This window comes from Periophthalmus magnuspinnatus, chromosome 19, assembly GCF_009829125.3.
Source record: "Periophthalmus magnuspinnatus isolate fPerMag1 chromosome 19, fPerMag1.2.pri, whole genome shotgun sequence".
Lineage (NCBI taxonomy): Eukaryota > Metazoa > Chordata > Actinopteri > Gobiiformes > Gobiidae > Periophthalmus > Periophthalmus magnuspinnatus.
Genome location: NC_047144.1, coordinates 1,699,865 through 1,725,868, shown reverse-complemented (window position 1 = coordinate 1,725,868; position 26,004 = coordinate 1,699,865). Strand labels below are relative to the sequence as shown.

Genomic DNA, 26,004 nt, shown 5'->3' with positions numbered 1-26,004 from the left:
ACTCAGGCCTGTATCTGTTGTCTTCATTCAGGGAGTTATTCTGGAGTTTGTCAGCGTAAACTGAAGTCTAACCTGCAGCAGAAGTTTGAGTGTGTGTTTGAGGGCATCGCTAAAGCAGGAAACCCCACCCTTCTGAATCAGATCTACACAGAGCTCTACATCACAGAGGGAGGGTCTTCAGAGGTCAACCAGGAACATGAGGTCAGACACGTGGAAACAGCCTCCAGGAAACCAGACCCAGCAGAGACACCCATCACATGTGAAGACATGTTTAAAGGCCCAGCTCACACACATGGACCAATCAGAACAGTGCTGACAAAGGGAGTGGCTGGCATCGGGAAAACAGTGCTCACTCAGAAGTTCAGTCTGGACTGGGCTGAAGGCAAAGCCAACCAGGACATACAGCTGCTGTTCCCGTTCACTTTCAGAGCACTCAATGTGCTGAAGGAGAGAAGCTTCAGCTTGGTGACACTTGTTCATCACTTCTTTAGTCAAACACAAACAGAACTCTGCAGCTTTGAAGACCTCCAGGTGCTCTTCATCTTTGACGGTCTGGACGAGTGCAGACTTCCTCTGGACTTCACCAAAACCAAGGTCCTGACTGACCCCACAGAGTCCACCTCACTGCACGTGCTGCTGGTAAACCTCATCAGGGGGATCCTGCTTCCCTCCGCTCGCCTCTGGATAACCACACGACCTGCAGCAGCCAATCAGATCCCTGCTGAGTGCATCTCCATGGTGACAGAGGTCAGAGGGTTCAGCGACCCACAGAAGGAGCAGTACTTCAGGAAGAGGTTCAGGGATGGCGCCGACACAATCATCTCCCACATCAAGACGTCCAGAAGCCTCCACATCATGTGCTACATGCCAATCTTCTGCTGGATTGCTGCCACAGTCCTGGAGCATATGTTGAAAAGCAGAGAGAGAGGAGAGCTGCCCAAGACCCTGACTCAGATGTACATCCACTTCCTGGTGGTTCAGGCCAAAGTCAAGAACATCAAGTATGAAGGAGGATCTGAGACAGACCCACACTGGAGTCCAGAGACCAGGAAGATGGTGGAGTCTCTGGGAAAACTGGCCTTTGAGCAGCTGCAGAAAGGAAACCTGATCTTCTATGAGCATGACCTGAGTGAGTGTGGACTGGATGCTGCAGCGGCCTCAGTGTACTCTGGAGTGTTCACACAGGTCTTTAGAGAGGAGCCAGGCCTTTACCAGGACAAGGTCTACTGCTTCATTCATCTGAGTGTGCAGGAGTTTCTGGCTGCTCTTCACGTCTATCAGAGCTTCTTCAGCTTTGGAGAAAACCTGATGGACCTACCACACTTCTCTGAGAGTCCAAAATCTTCCTGTCATGACAGTGAGTACCATTCTGATTCAGAGAGGGAGTCCCCTGTCCCTTTTGAGAGTCCAGTGTCTGACCAGGAGTCTGAGGATTATTCATATTCAGAAGACTCCTCTGTCTCCTCTGAGATTTCTTACCCTGACTCATCCTTCTATTGCTCTGCTGTGGACCAGGCCTTACAGAGTCCAAATGGACATCTGGACCTGCTCCTCCGTTTTCTCCTGGGACTTTCACTGTCGACCAATCAGAGCCTTCTACAAGGTCTGCTGACACAGTCAAGAAGTAGCTCCCAGACCAATCAGGAAACAGCTGCATACATCAAGAAGAAACTGCGTGAGGATGTGTCTGTAGAGAGGAGCATGAACCTGTTCCACTGTCTGAATGAACTGAATGACTGTTTTCTGGTGGAGCAGATCCAACAGTACCTGAGTTCAGGACTTCTGTCTAAAGCTATACTGTCTCCTGCTGAGTGGTCAGCTCTGGCCTTCATGTTACTGTCATCAGAAGAAGATCTGGACCAGTTTGAGCTGAAGAAATACTGTGCTTCAGAGGAGGCTCTCCTGAGGCTGCTGCCAGTGGTCAAGGCCTCCAACAAAGCTCTGTGAGTAACATTTGTTTAACAGAGGATGGTTTTATTCAACTTTTACATAAACAGTGATTTCTCTATCCAGACTGAGCAGCTGTAACCTGTCAGAGAGAAGCTGTGAAGCTCTGTTCTCAGTCCTCAGCTCCCAGTCCTCTAGTCTGAGAGTCCTGGATCTCAGTCTCAATGACTTGAAGGACTCAGGGCTGGAGATGTTGTCTGTTGGTCTGAAGAGTCCTCACTGTAAACTGGAACAGCTCAGGTCAGAAGGGTTCATATTACTCACTATTATTATAGAACCTATTGGTAGTTGCATTGAACAATGACATTTGACGAAAGTAAGATAAAAACATGGGACTTTTTATACATAACTTTTTGGGTTAAATGCAGGGGCGGAATGGGGCTCTGAATCTACCGGGAGCCAAGAATCAAATGACTCACCTCACAGGAAGGGTGGGCCGCTAACTGCTCCTCACAGAGACACAGCAGAGTCGCTCTGTGTCAGATGGAGAGATGTGAGAGGAGCAGCCGCTCCCTTCAGCCACACCCCTCTCACATCTCTCATGTCTGGAGTCAAACAAGCACCGGCCCCACAGGCTGAGGCTTAAACTCTTGTGTGGTGGTTCTAGTCTCTAATGTCCCTCTGTCTCCTCAGTCTGTCCCTCTGTGGACTGTCCCCTCACAGCTGTGGGCCTCTGGCCTCAGTCCTCAGCTCCTCCAGTCTCACACACCTGGATCTCAGTCACAACGACCTCCAGGACTCAGGAGTGGAGCTGCTGTGTTCTGGACTGAAGAGCGCCCCCTGCAGACTGGAGACACTCAGGTGAGATGCTCCCATGATGCACTCTGCCCCCTTGTGTCCACATGAGTGTAATGCTGTGTCTTTAGGCTGTCTGGATGTCTGGTGTCACAGAGGGGCGGGGCTGCTCTGGCCTCAGCTCTGAGCTCCGCCCCCTCCCACCTGAGAGAGTTAGACCTGAGCTACAACCATCCAGGACCCTCAGCCGAGCTCCTGACCGCTCTACAGGACCAGCGCCCCCTGCTTTCTATCAGGTAAGACTGCCCCCTGCTGTCTGTCAGGAGAGAATGACTGCCCCCTACTGTCCCCCACTTGCAAAACCACATACACAGCAGCACACCCGAGGCAAGACCATAAAGCACAAACGTAGAGGAACCACCAAGCCCCAGGTGACCACCAGCTCCATTCGCACTGGCCCAGATGCTGGACCTGGCCCATGGCTCATATACTTGCAATCACCAGGTCTCAGAAGAATAAAAAAACGGCACAAAGTTCAATAGTAGTAGTAGCAGTCATATCCCACCCCGCCGACAAGAACAACATGAAGGTGGACCAGCAAATGACCCGCAAAGAATTGGGACCAAAGCAACAAAGACCACCATCAGCGGTACACTACACCACCAGGGACCCAAACCACGCAGCGCCAGACGCATCCCTCTGCCCCAGGCAGTACATGTCCAGGCCCGCCCGAAGCCCGCTAGAGAGTATTTGGACGATCCAGAAGAGGATTGGGAGAATGCCATATGGTCAGACAAAACCACAATAGAACCCTTTGGCAAAAACTCTACTTGTCGTGCCTGGAGGAGAAAGAATGCTGAGCTGCATACAAAGAACATCATACCCACAGTGAAGCATGAGGGTGGAAACATCATGCCCTGGGGCTGTCCCGTGTGTGTGATTTCCATCACAGGCTGCATTCCCAGGCGACACATATGTGTGCTGCAAATCATTGTTTTTGAAAAGTGTTGAGAAAAACATCCAAACCTGTCTTAAAATTATATTTAAAAACGATTTTATGTTTCAGTCTGATGTCGTGTGTTTCAGTTTGATGTCGTTTGTTTCAGTCTGATGTTGTGTGTTTCAGTCTGATGTCGCGTGTTTCAGTCCGATGTTTCAGTCTGATGTCGTGTGTTTCAGTCTGATGTCGTGTGTTTCAGTCGTGTGTTTCAGTCTGATGTCGTGTGTTTCAGTCTCATGTCGTGTGTTTCAGTCTGATGTCGTGTGTTTCAGTCTGATGTCGTGTGTTTCAGTCCGATGTCGTGTGTTTCAGTCTGATGTCGTGTGTTTCAGTCTGATGTCATGTGTTTCAGTCTGATGTTTCAGTCTGATGTCGTGTGTTTCAGTCTGATGTCGTGTGTTTCAGTCTGATGTCGTGTGTTTCAGTCTGATGTCGTGTGTTTCAGACTGGACCATGCTGGAGCTCAGTGGTTAACACCAGGACTCAGAAAGTGTAAGTTTTGAGAAACTCCATTTGAAACAGACACTTATTTAAATGGATAAAATGGTCCAAGGACCTCACATAGAATATATATTGTTGTGTGGCCTCAGACTGTGAGGTCCACAGCTGTGTCCATGACTGAATCCAGAGTTCTTCTTAAAGCAGATCCTGAAGAGTCCAGTCTGGAGCTGTGTAACTGCACTCATGTTTCAGCTCAAACACAACAGTGATCTTCATTCTTCTTCTGGAGACAGTGGATTTAAACCAATCCCCTGTTCTCCTCTCCTTCATATAGAGACATTTTAAAGGAGAAAGTCTGTGTCATGGAGCACAGAGGAGTGTAGGAATGTGTGGAGTGACGTCAGAGACTGGAGCTGCAATTTGTCACTGCAGCAACAAACTCAAGTTTTACACTGAAAAGAATCTGAAATAGATGTGAGGCTCTGAAACTAAAGGGAATATAGAGCTGATGCAAAAGAAACATGAGCCAAATATAAGACTGACATGATTCACAAATAAAATCATCAGAATAAAAATACATTCATCATAAATAATTGACTTTAAATCCATCTTTCATGAATAGATTGACCCATATTAAACTATAATTAAATGTGTGTCTCCACATGGGACTAACTGCTGCTGTGTTGTGTCTTCTCTCCATCAGATTTCTGTGATCTCACTCTGGATCCAAACACAGCTCAGAGAAAACTCAAACTGTCTGACAACAACAAGAAGGTGACACATGTGACAGAGGAGCAGCCGTATCCAGATCATCAGGACAGATTTGAGAACGGCCCTCAGATTCTGTGTTCCACTGGTCTGACTGGTCGCTGTTACTGGGAGGTCCAGTGGAGTGGATGGGTTTTTATATCAGTGTCTTACAGAAGAATCAGAAGGAAAGGAGACAGTGATCACTGTGTGTTTGGATACAATGATCAGTCCTGGAGTCTGCGCTGTTCTAAAGATGGTTTCTCTGTTTATCATAATAGCAAACACAACCGCCTCACTCAGTCCTGCTCCTCTTCTGGGACAGTCTCAGTGTTTGTGGACTGTCCTGCTGGCTCTCTGTCCTTCTACACAGTCTCCTCTGACCAACTGACCCACCTCCACACCTTCAACACCACATTCACTCACACTCTGGTCCCTGGGTTTAGGCTCCGTTCTCCTGACTCCTCAGTGTCTCTGTGTCCGACAGACTCACCCTCCTCTGTGTAAAATACAACAGTCAAATCTGTAGAAAAATCACTTTGTAAATGTTGATTTTATTTTGACTTCATTTGATCAGAGATTTATTTTATAATGTTTTATTTCCTCTGAAAGACAAACTGCACAGACACGTCATGTAGTAGTAGTAGTAGTATTAGTATTAATATTCGTAGTTGTAGCAGTTTTGCTCTTGTTTTTCCTCATCACAAACATCTAATGCTCTTGTTTTTAGCCTGATTTACTCTGCCTCACACTGTGACACTTCCACATGACCCTTAAATGTTCTTCTCTTTATTTAAATTCAAATACACTGTCAGTCAAATATCTCTAAGTGTTTTATCGACTTACACCTGTTGATTTTATTATTATTTTTTATAGTCTAAATTTATATCTCATTAACATATTTCATATTTTTTCATCACAATTTAAATATTTGTGTTTGATTTACTCTGTGTGAGTCTCAAGCTGTAAATATATTGTATTATTACTATAGAATAATGAGTAAAACACATTATAAACTGTATCTAAGCCTGTTTTTGGTGTGTACAGTAGTTTTTATGTCTATTGGATAAACCTTTGCTAATGTGCTAATAGTAAATAAATGGCCTTAGAAATCCTTCACCTTCATCTTTGTTCTGAATCCTATTTAAATTCAACATTAATATGTGTAAATTATAATTATCCAGGCTGTGACAAACTTAAGCCTGATTCAAAATAGCTCAAATGTCATTAGTGGTGAGAGGAGGTTAAATAATGACAGAATTGGCTGATTAAATAAAACAGTTTTTGAAGAGCCAATGGAGACATGATCCAAGATGGCGCCTCGTACGGTCGCCCTGGTGATTTGGTGCGCTGTGTGTGTTTTGTTTTTGTGTGTGTGTCGTGTGTCTTACACCCGTGAAGCTCTTAACCATCAGAACAACGACTCCTGCTGATCTACTGCCAGTTTTTTTAGTGCCTGCAGTAGATTTTGTTCACTCTTTGGCCAAAAGAGTGAGACGCCGAAGACGAGGAAAGTGGGCGGGGCCTTGGTGCGCCTGTGGAGACGCGGCGCTCGCACGCCCTTACCTGGGATTTTCCTCTAATGTTCACTCACTCAGAAACAAGATGGACGAACTGGCACTGCTGATGAGGAGAAACAAGGACTTTTCTTCCTCTTGTGTCTTATGCTTCACGGAGACATGGCTCAACGAGCGTATCCCAGACTGCCCGCTTCACCTGGAGGGATTCCAGCTCCTCCGCGCAGACAGACAACGGGGACTCTCCAGGGGAAAGACGAAAGGTGGAGGTGTTTGTTTCTACATCAACAACGCCTGGTGTACGGATGTGACTGTGATCTCCCAACACTGCTCTCCCGCCGTGGAATATCTGTTCATTAACTGTAGGCCTTTCTATTCTCCACGTGAGTTCACTTCATTCATTCTGGACACTTTTTACATCCCTCCGTGCGCGGACACGCACGAGGCCCAGCGCTCGCGGAGCAGATTCTGAATGTGGAGCGAAACTTCTCGGACTCTTTACTGATCATCCTGGGGGATTTTAATAAGGGAAATCTGAGCCAGGAACTGCCCAAATACAAACAGTTTATTAAATGCCCGACGAGAGAGCAGAAGATGCTGGATCACTGTTACACAACAGTCAGTGGAGCCTACAGAGTCTACAGAGCCTACAGAGCCTACAGAGCCTACAGAGTCTACAGAGTCTACAGAGCCTACAGAGCCTACAGAGTCTACAGTCTACAGAGCCTACAGAGCCGTGCCCCGCGCTGCTCTAGGATTCTCTGATCACGTCATGGTTCACCTCATCCCTTCTTACAAACAACGGCTGAAACTCTCTAAACCTTCTGTGAGGACTTCTAAGAAGTGGACCAGGCTGTGGAGGAGCTTCACACGTGTTTGGACACTACAGACTGGGATGTGTTCAAGGCCACAGACAGTTTGGATGAGGACACAGACACTGTGACGTCATACATTCAGTTCTGTGAGGACAGCATCATTCCATCATGCACCAGGGTGACTTTTAACAACGACAAACCCTGGGTCACACCCAGACTGAGACATCTGAGGAGGGAAAAGGAGATGACTTTCAGGGCAGAAGATCGTGAGGGCTACAGGCGTTGCAAGTATGCGTTTAGCAAAGAGGTGGAAAAGGCTAAAGCAAAGTACAATACACGTCTGGAGCAGCATTTCTCAACGACTCTGCTTCTGTCTGGAGAGGGCTGAGGCAAATCACCAACTACAGGCCCAAAGCCCCTCCCGCCGTGGACAACAAACAACTAGCAGAAAAGTTAAACAGCCTTTATGCGAGGTTTGAAGTCTCACACCCCTCCTCCCTCATCATCATGGACATCACAGCCAAACCCACCTCAGACACCTCCTCCTCCCTCACTGCCCTCACAGTTTTCTGGTCGACCAGAACTGAAGAAGCGGCTTGGATGAGCAGCGAAACGTCTTCACTCCTGCAATATTTGTCCAGTTGACAGATTTAACTTCGTTGTTTGCTCTGGATCAGACCTGGACGACTGAGGGTCTACACAGGCAACTAACGATTATTATATTCGTCAGCTCATCATGGATTGTGTTTTTTATTTCTCTCACAAAAAACAAATAAAAACATGTTTGAATAATAATGTCCTGCTCATAAACTCTATATAAATGGATCTGTTCAAAGTCTGATCTCTCTGCTCCAAACCTCATGTTTTTAGTGACACTTTCAACAATATATGAAAAGTCCAGAGTGTCCCTTTATGTGCACAATGCTCAGTAGCCTGTAGGTGGCAGCATTGTGTTGCTTTTATTGCTAGATTTCCTGTTCTGACGTAAACAAAACCTGATGTTTGGCTTTTAGTTCACTTTATATATGACTTAAAGGTACAGTTTGTAACTTTTCTGATGAAAGGTCTGCCACCTGCTCGTGGTATTATAGTTCTGCCTAGAATGTTCCCCAGTGCAGCATTAACCCCATCTATCTAGCCTGCTGCCCTCCCAGTCAAATCCCCCCTTCTCCATCTGCAGTGTCTTCTCTCTCACAGAAGAACGTAGAAAAGACCGTTCTCTGAGGCTCGGTAGGATCTGGAACCAGGGACTCGATGTGTTTGATTTCATGGAGCCCGAGTGCTTTCGCCAGTATGCAGAGGGCACTGTTTCATATTGGGTCAAATGCAGACGGCACTATTTCATATTGGGACAAATGCAGAGGGCACTGTTCACTTTGGGTCAAATGCAGAAGACACTGTTCACTTTGGGTCAAATGCAGAGGACACTTTTCACTTTGGGTCAAATGCAGAGGACACTGTTCACTTTGGGTCAAATGCAGAGGGCACTGTTCACTTTGGGTCAAATGCAGAGGGCACTGTTCACTTTGGGTCAAATGCAGAAGACACTGTTCACTTTGGGTCAAATGCAGAGGACACTGTTCACTTTGGGTCAAATGCAGAAGACACTGTTCACTTTGGGTCAAATGCAGAGGACACTTTTCACTTTGGGTCAAATGCAGAAGACACTGTTCACTTTGGGTCAAATGCAGAGGACACTTTTCACTTTGGGTCAAGTGCAGAGGGCACTGTTTCATGTTGGGTCAAATGCAGAGGACACATTCTCATGTTGGGTCAAATGCAGAGGACACTGTTCACTTTGGGTCAAATGCAGAGGACACTGTTCACTTTGGGTCAAATGCAGACCCAAAGTGAAGGCAGGTCTCTTAAAGATGTCAGGTCCGCCGCCCCGCCCTACTTGGCTGAACTGTTGGTCCGAAATCCAAACCGGGCCTTGAGGTCATCGAATCAACTCCTTCTGGAAGTTCCAAAAACTAAATCCAAACACTGGGGTGATCTTCTCTGTTGCTGGGCCCAAACTTTGGAACAAACTGCCTCCTGATGTGCGCACCATTACTGACTTCGGTCTTTTTAAATCCAGGCTTAAACATATTTATTCAGACTGGCTTTAACACTTAGTAATGTTGTGACACATTATCATTATTTATAATTTGTTGTATTAATGTATTTTATTCTCCTATTTTTACTGTTTTAGTATGATTTTAACTTGTTTTAATTTGATTTTACTGGAAAGCACTTTGGTCACTTTGAGTGTTGTAAAGTGCTCTATAAATAAACGTTGATTGATTGATTGATTGATTGTAGTAAGTAATTACGACCTATAGGGGGCAGCAGAATGGACTTTCAGAGTTTGTTAGGCTGCCCGGTGCTCAACAGCCCAGGCCAACGGGATTGTGAAAGGTTCACAGTCGGTGTTGGTAGGTCAGAATGTGTAAGTGTAGTGAGTAGTTCAGAGCTGTAGGGGGCAGCAGTATAGACTTTCAGAGTTTGTGAGGTTGCCTTTTATGTACAAATGTTAGTTGTTGTTTTTTAGTTGTCTGTGGAATCCCTCAGTCGTCCAGGTCTGATCCGTAGAAAAAGACCAAGTTTAAATCTGTCACTGGACAAATCGTTGTAGAAGTGAAGACGTTTCTTTGCTCGTCCAAGTCTCTTCTTCAGTTGTGGTCAGATTACTGCTGGACACTGCCTTATATCTGTCTGGAGGGAGGGGCTAACGACACTGAAACTGTAAACAGCTACTATCTCCAGTTTAAGTGTTAATGGCCCACCAATTTCTTTGTGTGTCTGAAAACCTTCAGAGAATATTCTATTCTAAACACTTTAAGACAGAAACTGGTTCACCCAAAGGACAAAACCCTGAGCCACAACAAAGTAACATGGTCTACTCCATTCAGTGAAGAGTGCAGGAAGAAGTAAACAGTCACTCCATAAGAGAATGAACCAACACCATCGAGAGAGCAGCTCAGGACACAGTCTGCTGTTCATCTGCATCTCAAAGACACAGACCACTCCTTTGAAGAGAGTGAGGTTCAGATCTGAATCAGAGAAAAGAAATGGTTTGAGAGGAGAGTTAAATAAGCTATTCTTGTTTCTCCCTGTGTCTGGATGGGTTTCCTCCGGGTACTCCGGTTTCCCCCATCAACCAAAACATGAACGCCCTTCGAGACAACTGTTGTTGTGATTTTGGGCGTTACAAAAATAAATGAATTGAATTGAATTAAATAAATAAAATTAAGTTTGTTTAACTACAATTATTTTTCTTTGATACACTGAATCATTTTGTGCTGAATCAAAGTCGAGTGAAATGGTGAAAATCTTCCGTCCACTAATCTCCGGATCCACAGGCAGACACACCTCTACACCTGGAAGTACAAGGTCCTGTACAGATCAGAGAGAGACAGGACTTCAGAAGGGCCATATGGGCTGTCATTTAAATCACAACATCTGAAACTACTTAAGAACAGAATCAAGTCTGCTGATTTCTGGTTTGGAACATTTGCGACGTCGCCGTAAACGTCATCACAACAAAGTGCGGCGCTGTCGGCCGCTCCTGTGGACAGCTGCACGTCACACAAGCCACAACTGTCTCTGAGAACAGATTTATTGTATAAGCAGCTCTTGAGGTCAAAACATGTCCACTGTGTACTGTCTGCATTGGTCCAATCATCAGGAGGTGTGTGTTAGCATGCTAGTAGTTGCCGTGTTTGTAAAACTCTACTCTGGATAAACTGTTGTTGTGTTTTCCAGCTCAAAGTGGCTGGCACTCCGTGTAGACGCTCTGAGGACAGCTGTGACCTGCCCGAGTTCTGCTTAGGGACAAGTGCGTTTTGTCCAGATGATTTTTACCTGATGGATGGACTTCAGTGTCAGAGCGGAGCGGCGTACTGCTACGAGGGACGCTGCCAAACCTACGACTACCAATGCAGACGATTATTCAGCCCAGGTACAGACGGGTCAGAGGTCAGAGGTCATAGACCCCAAAATATACACATTTGATTTGGTTCATGTAATAACGCACTAGTCTTATATGGACCTTTTCTACTCAGTTATGTACAGAAAAACAAACAAACAAATGGTGGTATTTCCACTGATTGGATCGGATCCCCAAAATCTGATTCTGATTCTAAACGGCTTTTTCAGTTTCAATACCAATTTCGATACTGCTGACCTTATTCCAGCTCGAGCACTTTTGCCTTAAATGCAACTAAGGATTTTTTAGAGAGGACCTTGTGTTATCGAAATAACTGCAGTTTTTGTCATTTGTAATTATAAGATGAGAGAGACCTGTAATTTTCATTATAGGTTCACTTCAGCTATGAGAGACAGAATCCAGGAAATCACACTGTAGGATTTTTAATGAATTAATTGATACATTTCTCGGTAAAATAAGTATTTGGTCTCCTCCAAACAAGCAAGATTTGTGTCACAGACCTGACACTTCTTCTTTCAGAGGCTCCTCTGTCCTCCACTCGTTCCCTGTATTAATGGCCCCTGTTTGAACTGGTTATCAGTATAAAAGACACATGTCCACAACCTCAAACAGTCAGACTCCAAACTCCACTATGGACAAGACCAAAGAGCAAAGGAACCACAAACAAAACTGTAGACACCAGGCCCCGAACACTCAATCTGCAACAGGTAAGAGCTTGTGTGAACAAATCAACTGTGGAGCAATTATTAGAAAATGGAAGACAAGACACTGATAATGTCCCTCCATCTGGGGCTCCACGCAAGATCTCACCCCGTGGGGTCAAAATGACACAAGAACGGTGAGCAGAAATCCCAGAACCACACGGGGCGACCTCGTGAATGACCTGCAGAGAGCTGGGGCCAAAGTAACAAAGGCACCATCAGTAACACACTACACCACCAGGGACTCAAATCCTGCAGTGCCAGACGTGTCCCCTGTGAAGACAGGACATGTCCAGGCCCGTCTGAAGTTTGATAGAAGCATTTGGATGATCCAGAAGAGGATTGGGAGAATGTCACATGGTCAGATCAAACCAAAATAGAACATTTTGGTAAAAACTCAATTTGTCGTGTTTGAATTGAATTTGAATTGAATTGAATTGAATTGAATTTTATTTGAGTATGTTCATAAATCATGTAATACATGTCATTACAGTCCATAAAATAAAATAAATTATCTTCCACAAAAAACATTGAACATTTTCAAAAGGGATGTGGGAAGATGTGGGAACATCTAAAGATGTTTAGAGGAGAAAGAATACTGAGTTGCATCCAAAGAACACCAGACCTACTGTGAAGCATGAGGGTGGAAACATCATGCTTTGGGGCTGTTTCTCTACAAAGGGACCAGGACGACTGATCCCTGTAAAGGACAGAATGAACGGGGCCATGTATCGTGAGATTTGGAGTGAAAACCTCCTTCTATCAGCGAGGGCATTGAAGATGAAACGTGGCTGGGTCTTTCAGCGTGACAATGATCCCAAACACACCGCCCGGGCAATGAAGGAGTGGCTTCTTCAGAAGCATTTCAAGGTCCTGGAGTGGCCAGTTTCCAGATCTCAACCCCATAGAAAGTCTTTGGAGGGAGTTGAAAGTCTGTGTTGCCCCAAAACATCACTGCTCTAGAGGAGATCTGCAGGAGGAATGGACCAAACTACAGCAACAGTGAAAACCTCTGGAGACAGAAAACATTTGACCAACAAAGGGCATATAACAAAGTATTGAGATGAACTTTTGTTATTGACCAAATACTTATTTTCCACCATAATTTGCAAATAAATTCTTTAAAAATCAGACAATGTGATTTCCTGGATTCTTTCATTCTGTCTCATAGTTGAAGTGAAACTGTGATGAACAGGCCTCTCTCATCTTTTTAAGAGGGAGAACTGGAACAATTGGTGGCTGACCAAATACTTTTTCCCCTGTATATTGGTGCTTTTAAGTCTCTAGAACGTGTTGATGTGATGCTCCCAGATGGGGGCGCCACAGTCAGTTTTCCCTGTTGGTCACATTGTACTTTGCCATGAAATAGACAAATATACAAATATACAAATATACAAATATACAAATATACAGGTAAATTCACAAATGTTGAACCTGATCATTTCTATGAGTGACTAGACCCAAGAACTCACTGTACTACAACAAAACTGCATTTGAACATCATTTATTTATCTGCCTCCATCTGTTTGAAATATTTTCATTTTTCAGACCCAGCCACAAAAGCAGCAGATATTTGCTTCCAGACGGCAAATATTAAAGGAAACGAATACGGCAACTGTGGCAGGAACAACAAGGACTACATCAAGTGCCCCACAGCGTAAGTACAGGACCAGCTCCATCGACTCTGGCTCCAGTTCACTTTCTATTGAAAAACCTTGTCCCCTCTCTCTGTCTCTGCTGCTTCAGACTCATTTTGGTCTTAAATGTTCGTATTAACCCTCTACATGATCCTGGGGTTTTTATTTCACTATTGTGTCTGTAAATCAAGATATGAACATTAACCACTTAGCGTTCCGACGGCCCGCCAGCCTTTACGTTACAACTTTACAGCAATGTACGTGTATTTCTGCGTCACCCACACAAACACTCTACACATCAAATGAAAGCTACGACATTCATCTTTCTGAATATGTAAACCATTTACACCTCGAATCACCACAGTGCTGACAGGAAAGACGTTTTTACAGAGAAGTCAGAAATGTAGCGGGGCTAAACAGTATGATGTCATTCTGTAGGACTCTGGACTGAGCCTGGATCAGAGAGAGAACAGAGAGGACGCAGCCCCTCCCACCACCAGCAGGGCGGCGCTGGAGAGTCAACACTCTGAACTAAATGGACCCAATAATAAAATATGAATGATTAACCTTCATCAGCCTCTGGAGGATCACAGTCCAACATCTTTACTGCACACAGCTGTAAAAACACCAGATTAGGTTGTTTTATTCACATTTATCAGAGATCTCAGGAGAGACTTTATATCAAACAGAGGAGGAGCAGAGGAGCAGAGGAGCAGAGGAGGCTCACAGTGACTCAGGAGGTGTTGGACTGTTTGTCTGAGGTAATAATGACTTATATTTACTTGTGTCACAGTCACTTTGTGGCTTTTTGAACACATTCTTTATGTAATCCTAGTTTTATGGTATCAGACTCTTCACTTCTAATGGGTTATTGAGTCACATTTTCAGATTCACCTGTTTTACATTTAGAATAAACTGAACTTTTTGCTTAGATATGAACTTGGACTTGATTCATTTCAATCTGAGAAAACAACTGAATTAGCCCAGTTTTCTGCTCTATGTCTGTGTTTGAGTATAGATTTTTGAAGTAATTGTACTTTTTGGAGTAAATTTTAAACCTGTACTTGTTCTTGTAATGGAGTATAATTGCAGCCATGTAATTGTACTTAGTTACATTTAAAATCATATGAGTAGTGAGTACAGCACAAGTCCCAATGGTCCTGATCCACGTCTGTCTCTCCTCTGTATCTGCTCCTTTATAAACAAACACACATAACATCACTGCATCGCCTGCTCTGATTGGACAGAGCTCAGACATTTTACTTACATTTATTCCATCACCAAATCATCTTTTGGTTTTCTAATGTAGTTTATACAGAGAAGTGTCAGAAAGACTTGAGTGTTTGGGATATGAGGCTGTTATTGGTTTGTTTTATGTTCCTAATCACAGGTCAAAGGTTTGATATAAAGTCTCTCCTGAGATCTCTGATAAACAGTAAAGATGTTGGACTGTGATCCTCCAGAGGCTGATGAAGGTTGATCATTCATGTTTTATTATTGTGTTGCTATGGCTGTGTTTCATCACAACATTCTATAGAACAATCATATTTAACACAGAAGAGTCAAATGTGTCTGATTCAAACACAGATATTTGCTGTAATAATGTGAGTTCTTGGCTCGAGTCACAAACAGAAACAATCAGGTTCAACATTTGTGGATTTACATGTTGATGTGACTCGTGAAAATACCATGTGATCAACAGAGAAATGTGTCTCTGTCCCATCTGAGAGTAAAACATTATGATTTATGGATTTAGTCCAAAATCTTTAGTTTTGTGCTCAACAGAATCAGACGAGCAGTTTTACAGGGATCACAGGCTGAAGCACACACACCCTCAGGCCCTGGACGCTCCATTAAAGAGGCATTATTTTGAAATTTTAATCCATGCTTTTATCTCGACACGGCTAGATTATTGCAACGCCTTATACGCAGGTCTCAATAAAACCCTGCTTTCCCGTCTTCAGCTCGTCCATAACGCTGCTGCTCGTCTTTTAACTGGTTCTCGGAAATTTCACCACGTAACTCCCATTCTGAAATCTCTACATTGGCTACCTGTTCAGTTTCGTATTGATTTTAAGATTCTTTTATTTGTTTTTAATTGTCTGCATGGCCTGGCCCCACAGTATCTGTCTGACCTGCTGGTGCCTCACACGCCCTCCCGCTCCCTCAGGTCTGCAGGTCGGGTTCTCCTCGTGGTCCCCGGGCCAAAAAGGAAACACAGGGGTGATCGGGCTTTTTCAGTGGCTGCGCCTAAACTCTGGACTGCACTTCCACTGAATGTTAGAATGGCCGATTCACTTCCTGTTTTTAAATCTCTTCTTAAAACTCATTTTTTTAGCTTGGCTTTTAACTTAGTGTAAAGAGCTGACATTTATCATGTTTTGTGTTTTAACTTGTGTACAGCACTTTGGTCGACTGTGTTGTTTTTAAAGTGCTTTATAAATAAAGTTGGATTGGATTGGCATTATGGAACTTTTCTGGAGGAGGGTACACCACCTCACTGTCTCTATGGAGATGTGACTGTGTCGCCCAGAATGTTCCACAATACGTAAATGTATCTATTTTGCATTTATTCAAATCCAAGTGTTTTTATTACTCATTATAAAAAAAAATTAAAACTTACATTTTTACTATGAGCGCGATCTCCACCAAATGATGTCACCTGCTTATTATAATAAAGAGTTTAATGCCTTACTTTGGAGTATTCCAAGCAAAACAATAACGTCTCCATGTAAACGAGCAGTGTCTGACCCTCCACAGCAAAGTTACACAGTGCACCTTTAAGAGAAAATAAGATGTTTGTAGAAAAGTAAAGAGGGAAACGTTTAGGACCAGACTCAGGATCTGGGCCAGATCCAAGTCCACAGACAGAGTCCAAAGTCCAGGTCCAGGACAGGTCCAGACAGCAGCAGTGATGGAAGGAGTTGAGCTTTAAAGCTCTGAGTAATGTCAGGTTTATTTCTCTGTTCTGCTGAGTCCACATTAACACACATGGGAATAGAACCACCAACCTGTCGCTGAGTCCAAATGTGCCTCTGTGTCTTTGATTCTTTACTGTCTGTTTTACGGTACATTGTCTCTGTGTTTCTGTTTAAAGTTTCTTGCCAGAAGGTTGTGTCCCTTGGTTTGGAGTTCGTCAAGAGAAAACTGTTATTTATTTTTTTTAGATCTGCAAATCCAGACAAACATTAGCTGTCTTTTCCTTGTGTAATACAATCTTAAACTCATATCTGGTTAATCTGGGACAAAATGGACCAAAAAATTAAAAACATCTCAAAAATAACTGCACAGAATATTGTGTGAAACAGAAAATCCAAAAACATAGAAGAAAATGAAACTTTGTAGAACTGCAGATAAAGAAAGTACAAGAAGAAAAATGAGACAGTTAGACACATGTTACAATAAAACACAGGAATGAAGTCCTTAAATGAGACTCCAGACTCCAGTGCTGAGGACTGTGATCTAATGTGAGGTCCCCTGTGTCCCTCAGCAGCACCTCTGCCCTCTCACTGTCACTCAGACTGGACTGAGCATGGATCAGAGAGAGACCAGAGAGGACGGAGCCCCTCCCTCTATAAAAGCTCACAGGTAAGAGAGGATCACTAACACTCCACCACTGTTCTCCATGTCAGAGCTCAGACTAAAGCCACTGCTCCATCTGTGTCCACAGACCTGCTCCTGGGGCCAGAGGCGTCTCATTCAAGAGTGATCACTCGAAGAGAGAATTGATTAATTTTAAAAGAGAACATGGTCCAGAGTAAGTCAGACTCACCTCATAATGTCAGGACTTTATGTTCACAGCCTTTTTAGAATGATATGGATGACTTGTTTTTTATTAAACTCAACATAAGTGTAAGAGCTGCAGATGACCTCTGTGACTGTGAGGAGGAACTTCATGCTCGTCTCAGCAGCAGGAAATGCAACACACTTATGTCTTTGTCCTACAAAAGTCCTTCTATGAGATCCTAGTCCAGGCCCATCACCCGCTGGACCTGCTCAAGTCACATGACTTTAACCACTGTGTTTCTCCAACAGAGACACTTTTGATTTGAAACTGGAATTAAAATGGAGTCTGAAAAGAGACAACAGTCGACAAACTTCTTTCAGTAAATGAAGAAAACAACAAACTTTAATAATTCAGATAAAACTGTCATGGCCCAGACAAATAGACAAGTTTATTATAACACAATTCATACACAAAGTCATTCAAAGAGCTTTACAGAATAAGAAAGACATTAAACTCACAAAACAAACAAAACATAAATAATCATAATAAAAGTGTAGAGCTGAATAAAACCTCTCAGTCATATGCACAGATAAACAGAACCGTTTGAGCCTGGATTTAAACACTGTCAGAGCAGAGGCCTGTCTCACATCTTCAGGAAGGAACTAGACCAGGACTAGACCAGGACTAGACCAGGACTAAACCAGGACTAGACCAGGACTAGACCAGGACTAGACCAGGACTAAACCAGGACTAGACCAGGACTAGACCAGGACTAGACCAGGACTAGACCAGGACTAGACCAGGTCTACAGAATGACTCCATCAGGAGTTGGGTCCCTGAGGTCCTCCTCATGTGAGATGGTTCATGTGGCTCATGTCAGATGTTCTTTGGTGCTGGTCCATGGAGAGACTTGTTCATGCTGCATTGCTCATGTTTGTCTGGATGTGAACAGTTTGAAATGCTTGACTTTCTCTGGTCTTTTCTTGTAATTGTTTTATTTTTGAATGTGTGGATGTGTCTTAGTTGTACAGGGCCCACACTGGCAGAAGTCCTGTGTTTTGGAGTAGAGAGGGCTTTACTGTGCTGCTCTGTATGGGATGTTTTTTATTCATACAGGGACAGTGTCACTAAACACTGACCAAAAGGAAAGATGCATTGTACCAGGTTAGAGCAGAAAATGATCATTTCCACCTGTCGTCCCTGGGCAGGTTGATGTAACAGTTTACAGAATCTAAAAGTAGATGGAAACATGACCATATCACCAAACATTATCACATATAAGTTACTCACATTTCATTCATAAAACAAGTGTCCTGCTTTTGGACCAGACGTAATAAAACTGTTCAACCTCCACTTACACCACACACTCATCACTCACTCAGCACACATGGACACAGGGGTTTTCTTTATTTACTTTTACCAGCTCCAGCTGTTTTAATGGACTGTGCAGTCACAAGTGTTAAGAAGAGTCAGTGTGACTGAAGTGTGTTTTCTTCTGTGTCTCAGGATCCACCAGAAACATCCTCCATCTGAACCTGGTCCCATCTGTGAGTCCCTCAGGAGTGACATGTCTATGGACCGTCCACCTAAGTTTTCCACAGAGCCGTGAGTTTTCACAATTATTGAATAAAACAATTGAAATGAACATAAGTGTTTGATGAGTCTCTCTCACAGAGTGGAGCAGCAGGGTCCAGAGGTCTCCAGTGGTCAGCACCATCAGACACAGCTGGACTCCATATTTAAGGTCTGTCACTAAAGTTTGTAAATGTTCAGATGAATGAGAACTTGTTCCACACAGATCTGACACTGACTGCATTTGTGTTGTTTATAATGTGTCTGTTCAGCTTCTGGAGGAGGACATCTTCACTTTTATCCAGAAGGAGTTGAAGAAGCTCCACAAGGTTCTGAGTACAGATTACCCAGAATGCTTAGAGCCTGTGAAGGATGAAGAGCAGAGGAGCAGCAGTGAGGCTGTTCTGAAGATCACACTGAACTTCCTGAGGAGGATGAAGCAGAAGGAGCTGGCTGAGCATCTGAGGAGCAGTAGGACCATTTAACACATTTAACAAGGTGCTCACAGTCGTTTTATATTCTCTGAGACTCAGGCCTGTATCTGTTGTCTTCATTCAGGGACTTATTCTGGAGTTTATCAGCGTAAACTGAAGTCTAACCTGCAGCAGAAGTTTGAGTGTGTGTTTGAAGGCATCGCTAAAGCAGGAAACCCCACCCTTCTGAATCAGATCTACACAGAGCTCTACATCACAGAGGGAGGGTCTTCAGAGGTCAACCAGGAACATGAGGTCAGACACATGGAAACAGCCTCCAGGAAACCAGGCCCAGCAGAGACACCCATCACATGTGAAGACATGTTTAAAGGCCCAGCTCACACACATGGACCAATCAGAACAGTGCTGACAAAGGGAGTGGCTGGCATCGGGAAAACAGTGCTCACTCAGAAGTTCAGTCTGGACTGGGCTGAAGGCAAAGCCAACCAGGACATACAGCTGCTGTTCCCGTTCACTTTCAGAGCACTCAATGTGCTGAAGGAGAGAAGCTTCAGCTTGGTGACACTTGTTCATCACTTCTTTAGTCAAACACAAACAGAACTCTGCAGCTTTGAACACCTCCAGGTGCTCTTCATCTTTGACGGTCTGGACGAGTGCAGACTTCCTCTGGACTTCACCAAAACCAAGGCCCTGACTGACACCACAGAGTCCACCTCACTGCATGTGCTGTTGGTAAACCTCATCAGGGGGAGCCTGCTTCCCTCCGCTCGCCTCTGGATAACCACACGACCTGCGGCGGCCAATCAGATCCCTGCTGAGTGTGTCTCCATGGTGACAGAGGTCAGAGGGTTTACTGACCCACAGAAGGAGCAGTACTTCAGGAAGAGGTTCAGAGACGAGGCCGACACAATCATCTCCCACATCAAGACGTCCAGAAGCCTCCACATCATGTGCTACATGCCAATCTTCTGCTGGATCGCTGCCACAGTCCTGGAGCATGTGTTGAAAAGCAGAGAGAGAGGAGAGCTGCCCAAGACCCTGACTCAGATGTACATCCACTTCCTGGTGGTTCAGGCCAAAGTCAAGAACATCAAGTATGAAAAAGGATCTGAGACAGACCCACACTGGAGTCCAGAGACCAGGAAGATGGTGAAGTCTCTGGGAAAACTGGCCTTTGAGCAGCTGCAGAAAGGAAACCTGATCTTCTACGAGAGTGACCTGAGGGAGTGTGGACTGGACGCTGCAGCGGCCTCAGTGTACTCTGGAGTGTTCACACAGGTCTTTAGAGAGGAGCCAGGCCTGTACCAGGACAAGGTCTACTGCTTCATCCATCTGAGTGTGCAGGAGTTTCTGGCTGCTCTTCACGTCCATCAGACCTTCATCAACACTGGGATCAATTTACTAGTGGAGAAAAAGTCTGTAATCTCCTTTTTAAAGTATAACATCATTTACAGTGATCCACTCAAGTTCTATCAGACAGCTGTGGACCAGGCCTTACAGAGTCCAAATGGACACCTGGACCTGCTCCTCCGCTTCCTCCTGGGTCTTTCACTGTCGACTAATCAGAGCCTACTACAAGATCTGCTGACACAGACAGAAAAGAGCTTCAAGACCAATCAGGAAACAGCTGAGTACATCAAGAAGAAGTTGAGTGAGGATGTGTCTGCAGAGAGGAGCATCAACCTGCTCCACTGTCTGAATGAACTGAATGATCGTTCTCTGGTGGAGCAGATCCAACAGTACCTGAGTTCAGGACGTCTGTCTGAAGGTGGACTGTCTCCTGCTCAGTGGTCAGCTCTGGCCTTCATCTTACTCTCATCAGAAGAAAACCTGGAGCAGTTTGAGTTGAAGAAATACTGTGCTTCAGAGGAGGCTCTCCTGAGGCTGCTGCCAGTGGTCAAGGCCTCCAACAAAGCTCTGTGAGTAACATTTGTTTAACAGAGGATGGTTTGTTTCAACTTCTACGTAAACAATGTTTTCTCTCTCCAGACTGAGCAGCTGTAACCTGTCAGAGAGAAGCTGTGAAGCTCTGGCCTCAGTCCTCAGCTCCTCCAGTCTCACACACCTGGATCTCAGTCACAACGACCTCCAGGACTCAGGAGTGGAGCTGCTGTGTTCTGGACTGAAGAGCGCCCCCTGCAGACTGGAGACGCTCAGGTGAGATGCTCCCATGATGCACTCTGCCCCCTTGTGTCCACATGAGTGTAATGCTGTGTCTTTAGGCTGTCTGGATGTCTGGTCTCACAGAGGGGCGGGGCTGCTCTGGCCTCAGCTCTGAGCTCCGCCCCCTCCCACCTGAGAGAGTTAGACCTGAGCTACAACCATCCAGGACCCTCAGCCGAGCTCCTGACCGCTCTACAGGACCAGCGCCCCCTGCTGTCTGTCAGGTGAGAGCGCCCCCTGCTGTCTGTCAAAGGCACAACCACACACACAGCAGCACACTGGAGGTGAGGCCTTTAGGCACAAAGGCAGAGGAATTTACTACTACATATATCCCCTGTGGAGCCTTAAAGACAGAAGTGTCAGGACTGTCCCAGAGCTCGATGGGGTTGGGCTGAGGTCTGTCCTGGATCTTGGGTTTAGACCTGGTCCTTCTCCTGGTCTCAGTCTGGATCTGAGGGTCCACTGTGCAGGACTCAGGGTGGGGTTCTGACAGGACTGGGTCTCTACCCTGTGCACGTGGGTGTTGAGGATGAGGAGATATATACATACATACACCTAAGTCCTGTGCTTGTCCTGTGTTTACAGAGCTGAAAACTCCATGGCTAACTCCCCGCGCACATATTCACTTATTTATTTATCCACTCTGGGTTTGAAGACTTTAGCGGCTGTTTCTCACTGATTCCTGGGTCTTTGTGGATCATTTAAAAAGTGACAGAGACAAGTCTGAGCTCCATCTGTCTGTACAACAGGGCTCTAATCCTCATGTCCAGTGTGAAATGTAGTTCCAAAGAGAATCTTAAAGTCAGTCCTGAAGCTGACAGGGAGCCAGAGGCCCACACAGGAGAAACGTGCTCATGTTTCCTGGGGCCTGTGAGCGCTGCAGCATGCAGTCACTAAGAGTGACTTAAAGTGGACTTTTCCTCAAATCAGGAGCAGTAGAACTGTCCATTCAACACAAAAACTACTGGAGAGTCTGTGTCCTTCATGCCCCATGTGCTGAAAGAACCAGTTTATGATGAGTGTGAATGTGGTGTGTTCATCATTCTCAGGACTTTAAAGGCCCATATTACACTATTCTCTCATCTGTTCTAATGTTGTTTCCTCATCACAAACAGACCTGGAGTTGTGTTTTGTTTCATTCTCACATGTTTAACACACAAACCTGCAGATGTGGGCACGTGTTTCAGTCTCATGTCGTGTGTTTCAGTCTGATGTCGTGTGTTTCAGTCTGATGTCGTGTGTTTCAGTCTGATGTCGTGTGTTTCAGTCTGATGTCGCGTGTTTCAGTCTGATGTCGTGTGTTTCAGACTGGACCATGCTGGAGCTCAGTGGTTAACACCAGGAGTCAGAAAGTGTAAGTGTTAAATTAAGTCCATTTGAAACAGACACTTATTTAAATGGATAAAATGGTCCAAGGACCTCACATAGAATATATATTGTTGTGTGGCCTCAGACTGTGAGGTCCACAGCTGTGTCCATGACTGAATCCAGAGTTCTTCTTAAAGCAGATCCTGAAGAGTCCAGTCTGGAGCTGTGTAACTGCACTCATGTTTCAGCTCAAACACAACAGTGATCTTCATTCTTCTTCTGGAGACAGTGGATTTAAACCAATCCCCTGTTCTCCTCTCCTTCATATAGAGACATTTTAAAGGAGAAAGTCTGTGTCATGGAGCACAGAGGAGTGTAGGAATGTGTGGAGTGACGTCAGAGACTGGAGCTGCACTTTGTCACTGCAGCAACAAACTCAAGTTTTACACTGAAAAGAATCTGAAATAGATGTGAGGCTCTGAAACTAAAGGAAATATAGAGCTGAAGCAAAAGAAACATGAGCCAAATATAAGACTGACATGATTCACAAATAAAATCATCAGAATAAAAATACATTCATCATAAATAATTGACTTTAAATCCATCTTTCATGAATAGATTGACCCATATTAAACTATAATTAAATGTGTGTCTCCACATGGGACTAACTGCTGCTGTGTTGTGTCTTCTCTCCATCAGATTTCTGTGATCTCACTCTGGATCCAAACACAGCTCAGATAAACCTCAAACTGTCTGACAACAACAAGAAGGTGACACTTGTGAGAGAGGAGCAGCCGTATCCAGATCATCAGGACAGATTTGAGATCTACCCTCAGATTCTGTGTTCCACTGGTCTGACTGGTCGCTGTTACTGGGAGGTCCAGTGGAGTGGAGATGTTTCTATATCAGTGTCTTACAGAGAAATCAGAAGGAAAGGAAACAGTTATGACTGTGTGTTTGGATTCAATGATCAGTCCTGGAGTCTGTTCTGTTCTGCAGCTGGTTTCTCTGTTTATCATAATAACAAACACACTCTCCTCCCTCAGTCCTGCTCCTCTTCTGGGACAGTCTCAGTGTTTGTGGACTGTCCTGCTGGCTCTCTGTCCTTCTACACAGTCTCCTCTGACCAACTGACCCACCTCCACACCTTCAACACCACATTCACTCACACTCTGATCCCTGGGTTTAGGCTCTGGTCTGACTCCTCAGTGTCTCTGTGTCCGACAGACTCACCCTCCTCTGTGTAAAATACAACAGAGATTTATTTTATAATGTTTTATTTCCTCTGAAAGACAAACTGCACAGACACATCATGTAGTAGTAGTAGTATTAGTAGTAGTAGTAGTAGTAGTAGTAGTAGTAGTAGTAGTAGTAGTAGTAGTAGTAGTATTCGTAGTCGTAGCAGTTTTGCTCTTGTTTTTCCTCATCACAAACATCTAATGCTCTTGTTTTTAGCCTGATTTACTCTGCCTCACACTGTGACACTTCCACATGACCCTTAAATGTTCTTCTCTTTATTTAAATTCAAATACACTGTCAGTCAAATATCTCTAAGTGTTTTATCGACTTACACCTGTTGATTTTATTATTTTTTTTTTATAGTCTAAATTTATATCTCATTAACATATTTCATATTTTTTCATCACAATTTAAATATTTGTGTTTGATTTACTCTGTGTGAGTCTCAAGCTGTAAATATATTGTATTATTACTATAGAATAATGAGTAAAACACATTATAAACTGTATCTAAGCCTGTTTTTGGTGTGTACAGTAGTTTTTATGTCTATTGGATAAACCTTTGCTAATGTGCTAATAGTAAATAAATGGCCTTAGAAATCCTTCACCTTCATCTTTGTTCTGAATCCTATTTAAATTCAACATTAATATGTGTAAATTATAATTATCCAGGCTGTGACAAACTTAAGCCTGATTCAAAATAGCTCAAATGTCATTAGTGGTGAGAGGAGGTTAAATAATGACACAATTGGCTGATTAAATAAAACAGTTTTTGCAGAGCCAATGTAATCCTCATGTAAGTGCTGCCCCCTGGTGTTCAAATCTAGACACGACATGGAACAATCAGATTTAAAGATGTGTTTTATTCACTTTTAATGACAAACTTAACACGTTTTTACAGTTTTAAAGAGTCGATGTGCAAAGCTACTTTCACAAATATAATTACACAAAAAAAAAAAAAGTATCTGAAGGCACTGATTGAAAAAGAGAAAAACAAGTTGAAAATGATGTAGAACTCGTCTTGTCTTGATTCAAAGTTCAGCTCAAAGTTTGCAAAAGATCTCAAATCATCTTACTGAGAAATATATAATTGTAGAGTAGAGAGTGTTGTCACGATACTAGAATGATTTCGATACTAAGGAATCGACTCGATACTGATTCCGATACTACGAGGATAATGAAAAACTCTTTATTTAGACAAAAGAACATGGCAGTGCTTTGTTTTCTCTTCACATGTGGCTTATATGTGACTTTTTCAGTATCGATACCTGCTCAAACGAGTATCTAGTCTCGATACTAGTTCTAGTATCGATTAGTATCTGATTTTCGATACTTTTGACAGCCTTAACTGGACATTTAGGAAATGGAACAACACGCAGGTTTTCAAAAGCGTCTAATTCACTGTAGAATTGACAGTATTTTTGGTAGATTTGGGAAACATAAGAGTTTTTCATAAGTGCAAACTCACCACAAATGTGAGAAATATAAAAGTCCCCCCTCCGTCTCGCTACCTGTCTCCTCCTGGTCTCCGGCTTGCTGCTTACCTTCGGTCTCGGACTCCGCTCTCTGGACTACGCCGGACCAGCCTGCCCCGGTCTCGTCCTGCTCCTGTCTGCACCCCGGTCCTGGTTTCCTCGTCCCCGACCTGCACTCCGCCCGCCTGGTCTGTATCGTAGTACTCACTGGGCCGTATGTAGTATAGTACTCACTGGGCCGTATGTATCGTAGTACTCGCTGGGCCGTATGTATCGTAGTACTCGCTGGGCCGTATGTATCGTAGTACTCGCTGGGCCGTATGTAGTATAGTACTCACTGGGCCGTATGTATCGTAGTACTCGCTGGGCCGTATGTATCGTAGTACTCGCTGGGCCGTATGTATCGTAGTACTCGCTGGGCCGTATGTAGTATAGTACTCACTGGGCCGTATGTATCGTAGTACTCGCTGGGCCGTGTGTATCGTAGTACTCGCTGGGCCGTGTGTATCGTAGTACTCGCTGGGCCGTGTGTATCGTAGTACTCGCTGGGCCGTATGTATCGTAGTACTCGCTGGGCCGTATGTATCGTAGTACTCGCTGGGCCGTATGTATCGTA

General features: G+C 44.3%; 4 protein-coding genes across 4 annotated transcripts in view; 3 read left to right on the top strand and 1 right to left on the bottom strand.

Annotated features, from left to right (window-relative positions):
- LOC117386958 (NLR family CARD domain-containing protein 3-like) overlaps positions 1 to 5,518 on the top strand; it is a 34,182-nt gene extending 28,664 nt beyond the window's left edge. Inside the window, exon 12 of the mRNA XM_033984340.2 lies at positions 4,827 to 5,518. Within this exon, the coding sequence (XP_033840231.2) occupies positions 4,827 to 5,377 (551 nt within the window). The 3' untranslated portion in view covers positions 5,378 to 5,518. The remainder of the gene's footprint in view (positions 1 to 4,826) is intronic.
- LOC117386962 (NACHT, LRR and PYD domains-containing protein 3-like) overlaps positions 1 to 23,927 on the top strand; it is a 32,609-nt gene extending 8,682 nt beyond the window's left edge. Inside the window, exons 8-13 of the mRNA XM_055229697.1 lie at positions 32 to 1,943; positions 2,014 to 2,187; positions 2,581 to 2,748; positions 21,427 to 21,591; positions 22,675 to 22,721; positions 23,375 to 23,927. Coding sequence (XP_055085672.1) covers positions 32 to 1,943; positions 2,014 to 2,187; positions 2,581 to 2,748; positions 21,427 to 21,591; positions 22,675 to 22,721; positions 23,375 to 23,922 — 3,014 coding nt within the window. The 3' untranslated portion in view covers positions 23,923 to 23,927. The remainder of the gene's footprint in view (positions 1 to 31; positions 1,944 to 2,013; positions 2,188 to 2,580; positions 2,749 to 21,426; positions 21,592 to 22,674; positions 22,722 to 23,374) is intronic.
- The window catches only part of LOC117387594 (NACHT, LRR and PYD domains-containing protein 1a allele 5-like), a 769,741-nt gene that overhangs the window by 558,701 nt on the left and 185,036 nt on the right, over positions 1 to 26,004 (bottom strand). The gene's annotated exons all lie outside the window — the stretch shown is intronic.
- LOC117386960 (NLR family CARD domain-containing protein 3-like) overlaps positions 10,953 to 26,004 on the top strand; it is a 53,026-nt gene continuing 37,974 nt past the window's right edge. Inside the window, exons 1-7 of the mRNA XM_055229693.1 lie at positions 10,953 to 11,145; positions 13,383 to 13,491; positions 13,910 to 14,232; positions 16,962 to 17,059; positions 17,142 to 17,228; positions 18,705 to 18,803; positions 18,873 to 18,942. Coding sequence (XP_055085668.1) covers positions 17,004 to 17,059; positions 17,142 to 17,228; positions 18,705 to 18,803; positions 18,873 to 18,942 — 312 coding nt within the window. The 5' untranslated portion in view covers positions 10,953 to 11,145; positions 13,383 to 13,491; positions 13,910 to 14,232; positions 16,962 to 17,003. The remainder of the gene's footprint in view (positions 11,146 to 13,382; positions 13,492 to 13,909; positions 14,233 to 16,961; positions 17,060 to 17,141; positions 17,229 to 18,704; positions 18,804 to 18,872; positions 18,943 to 26,004) is intronic.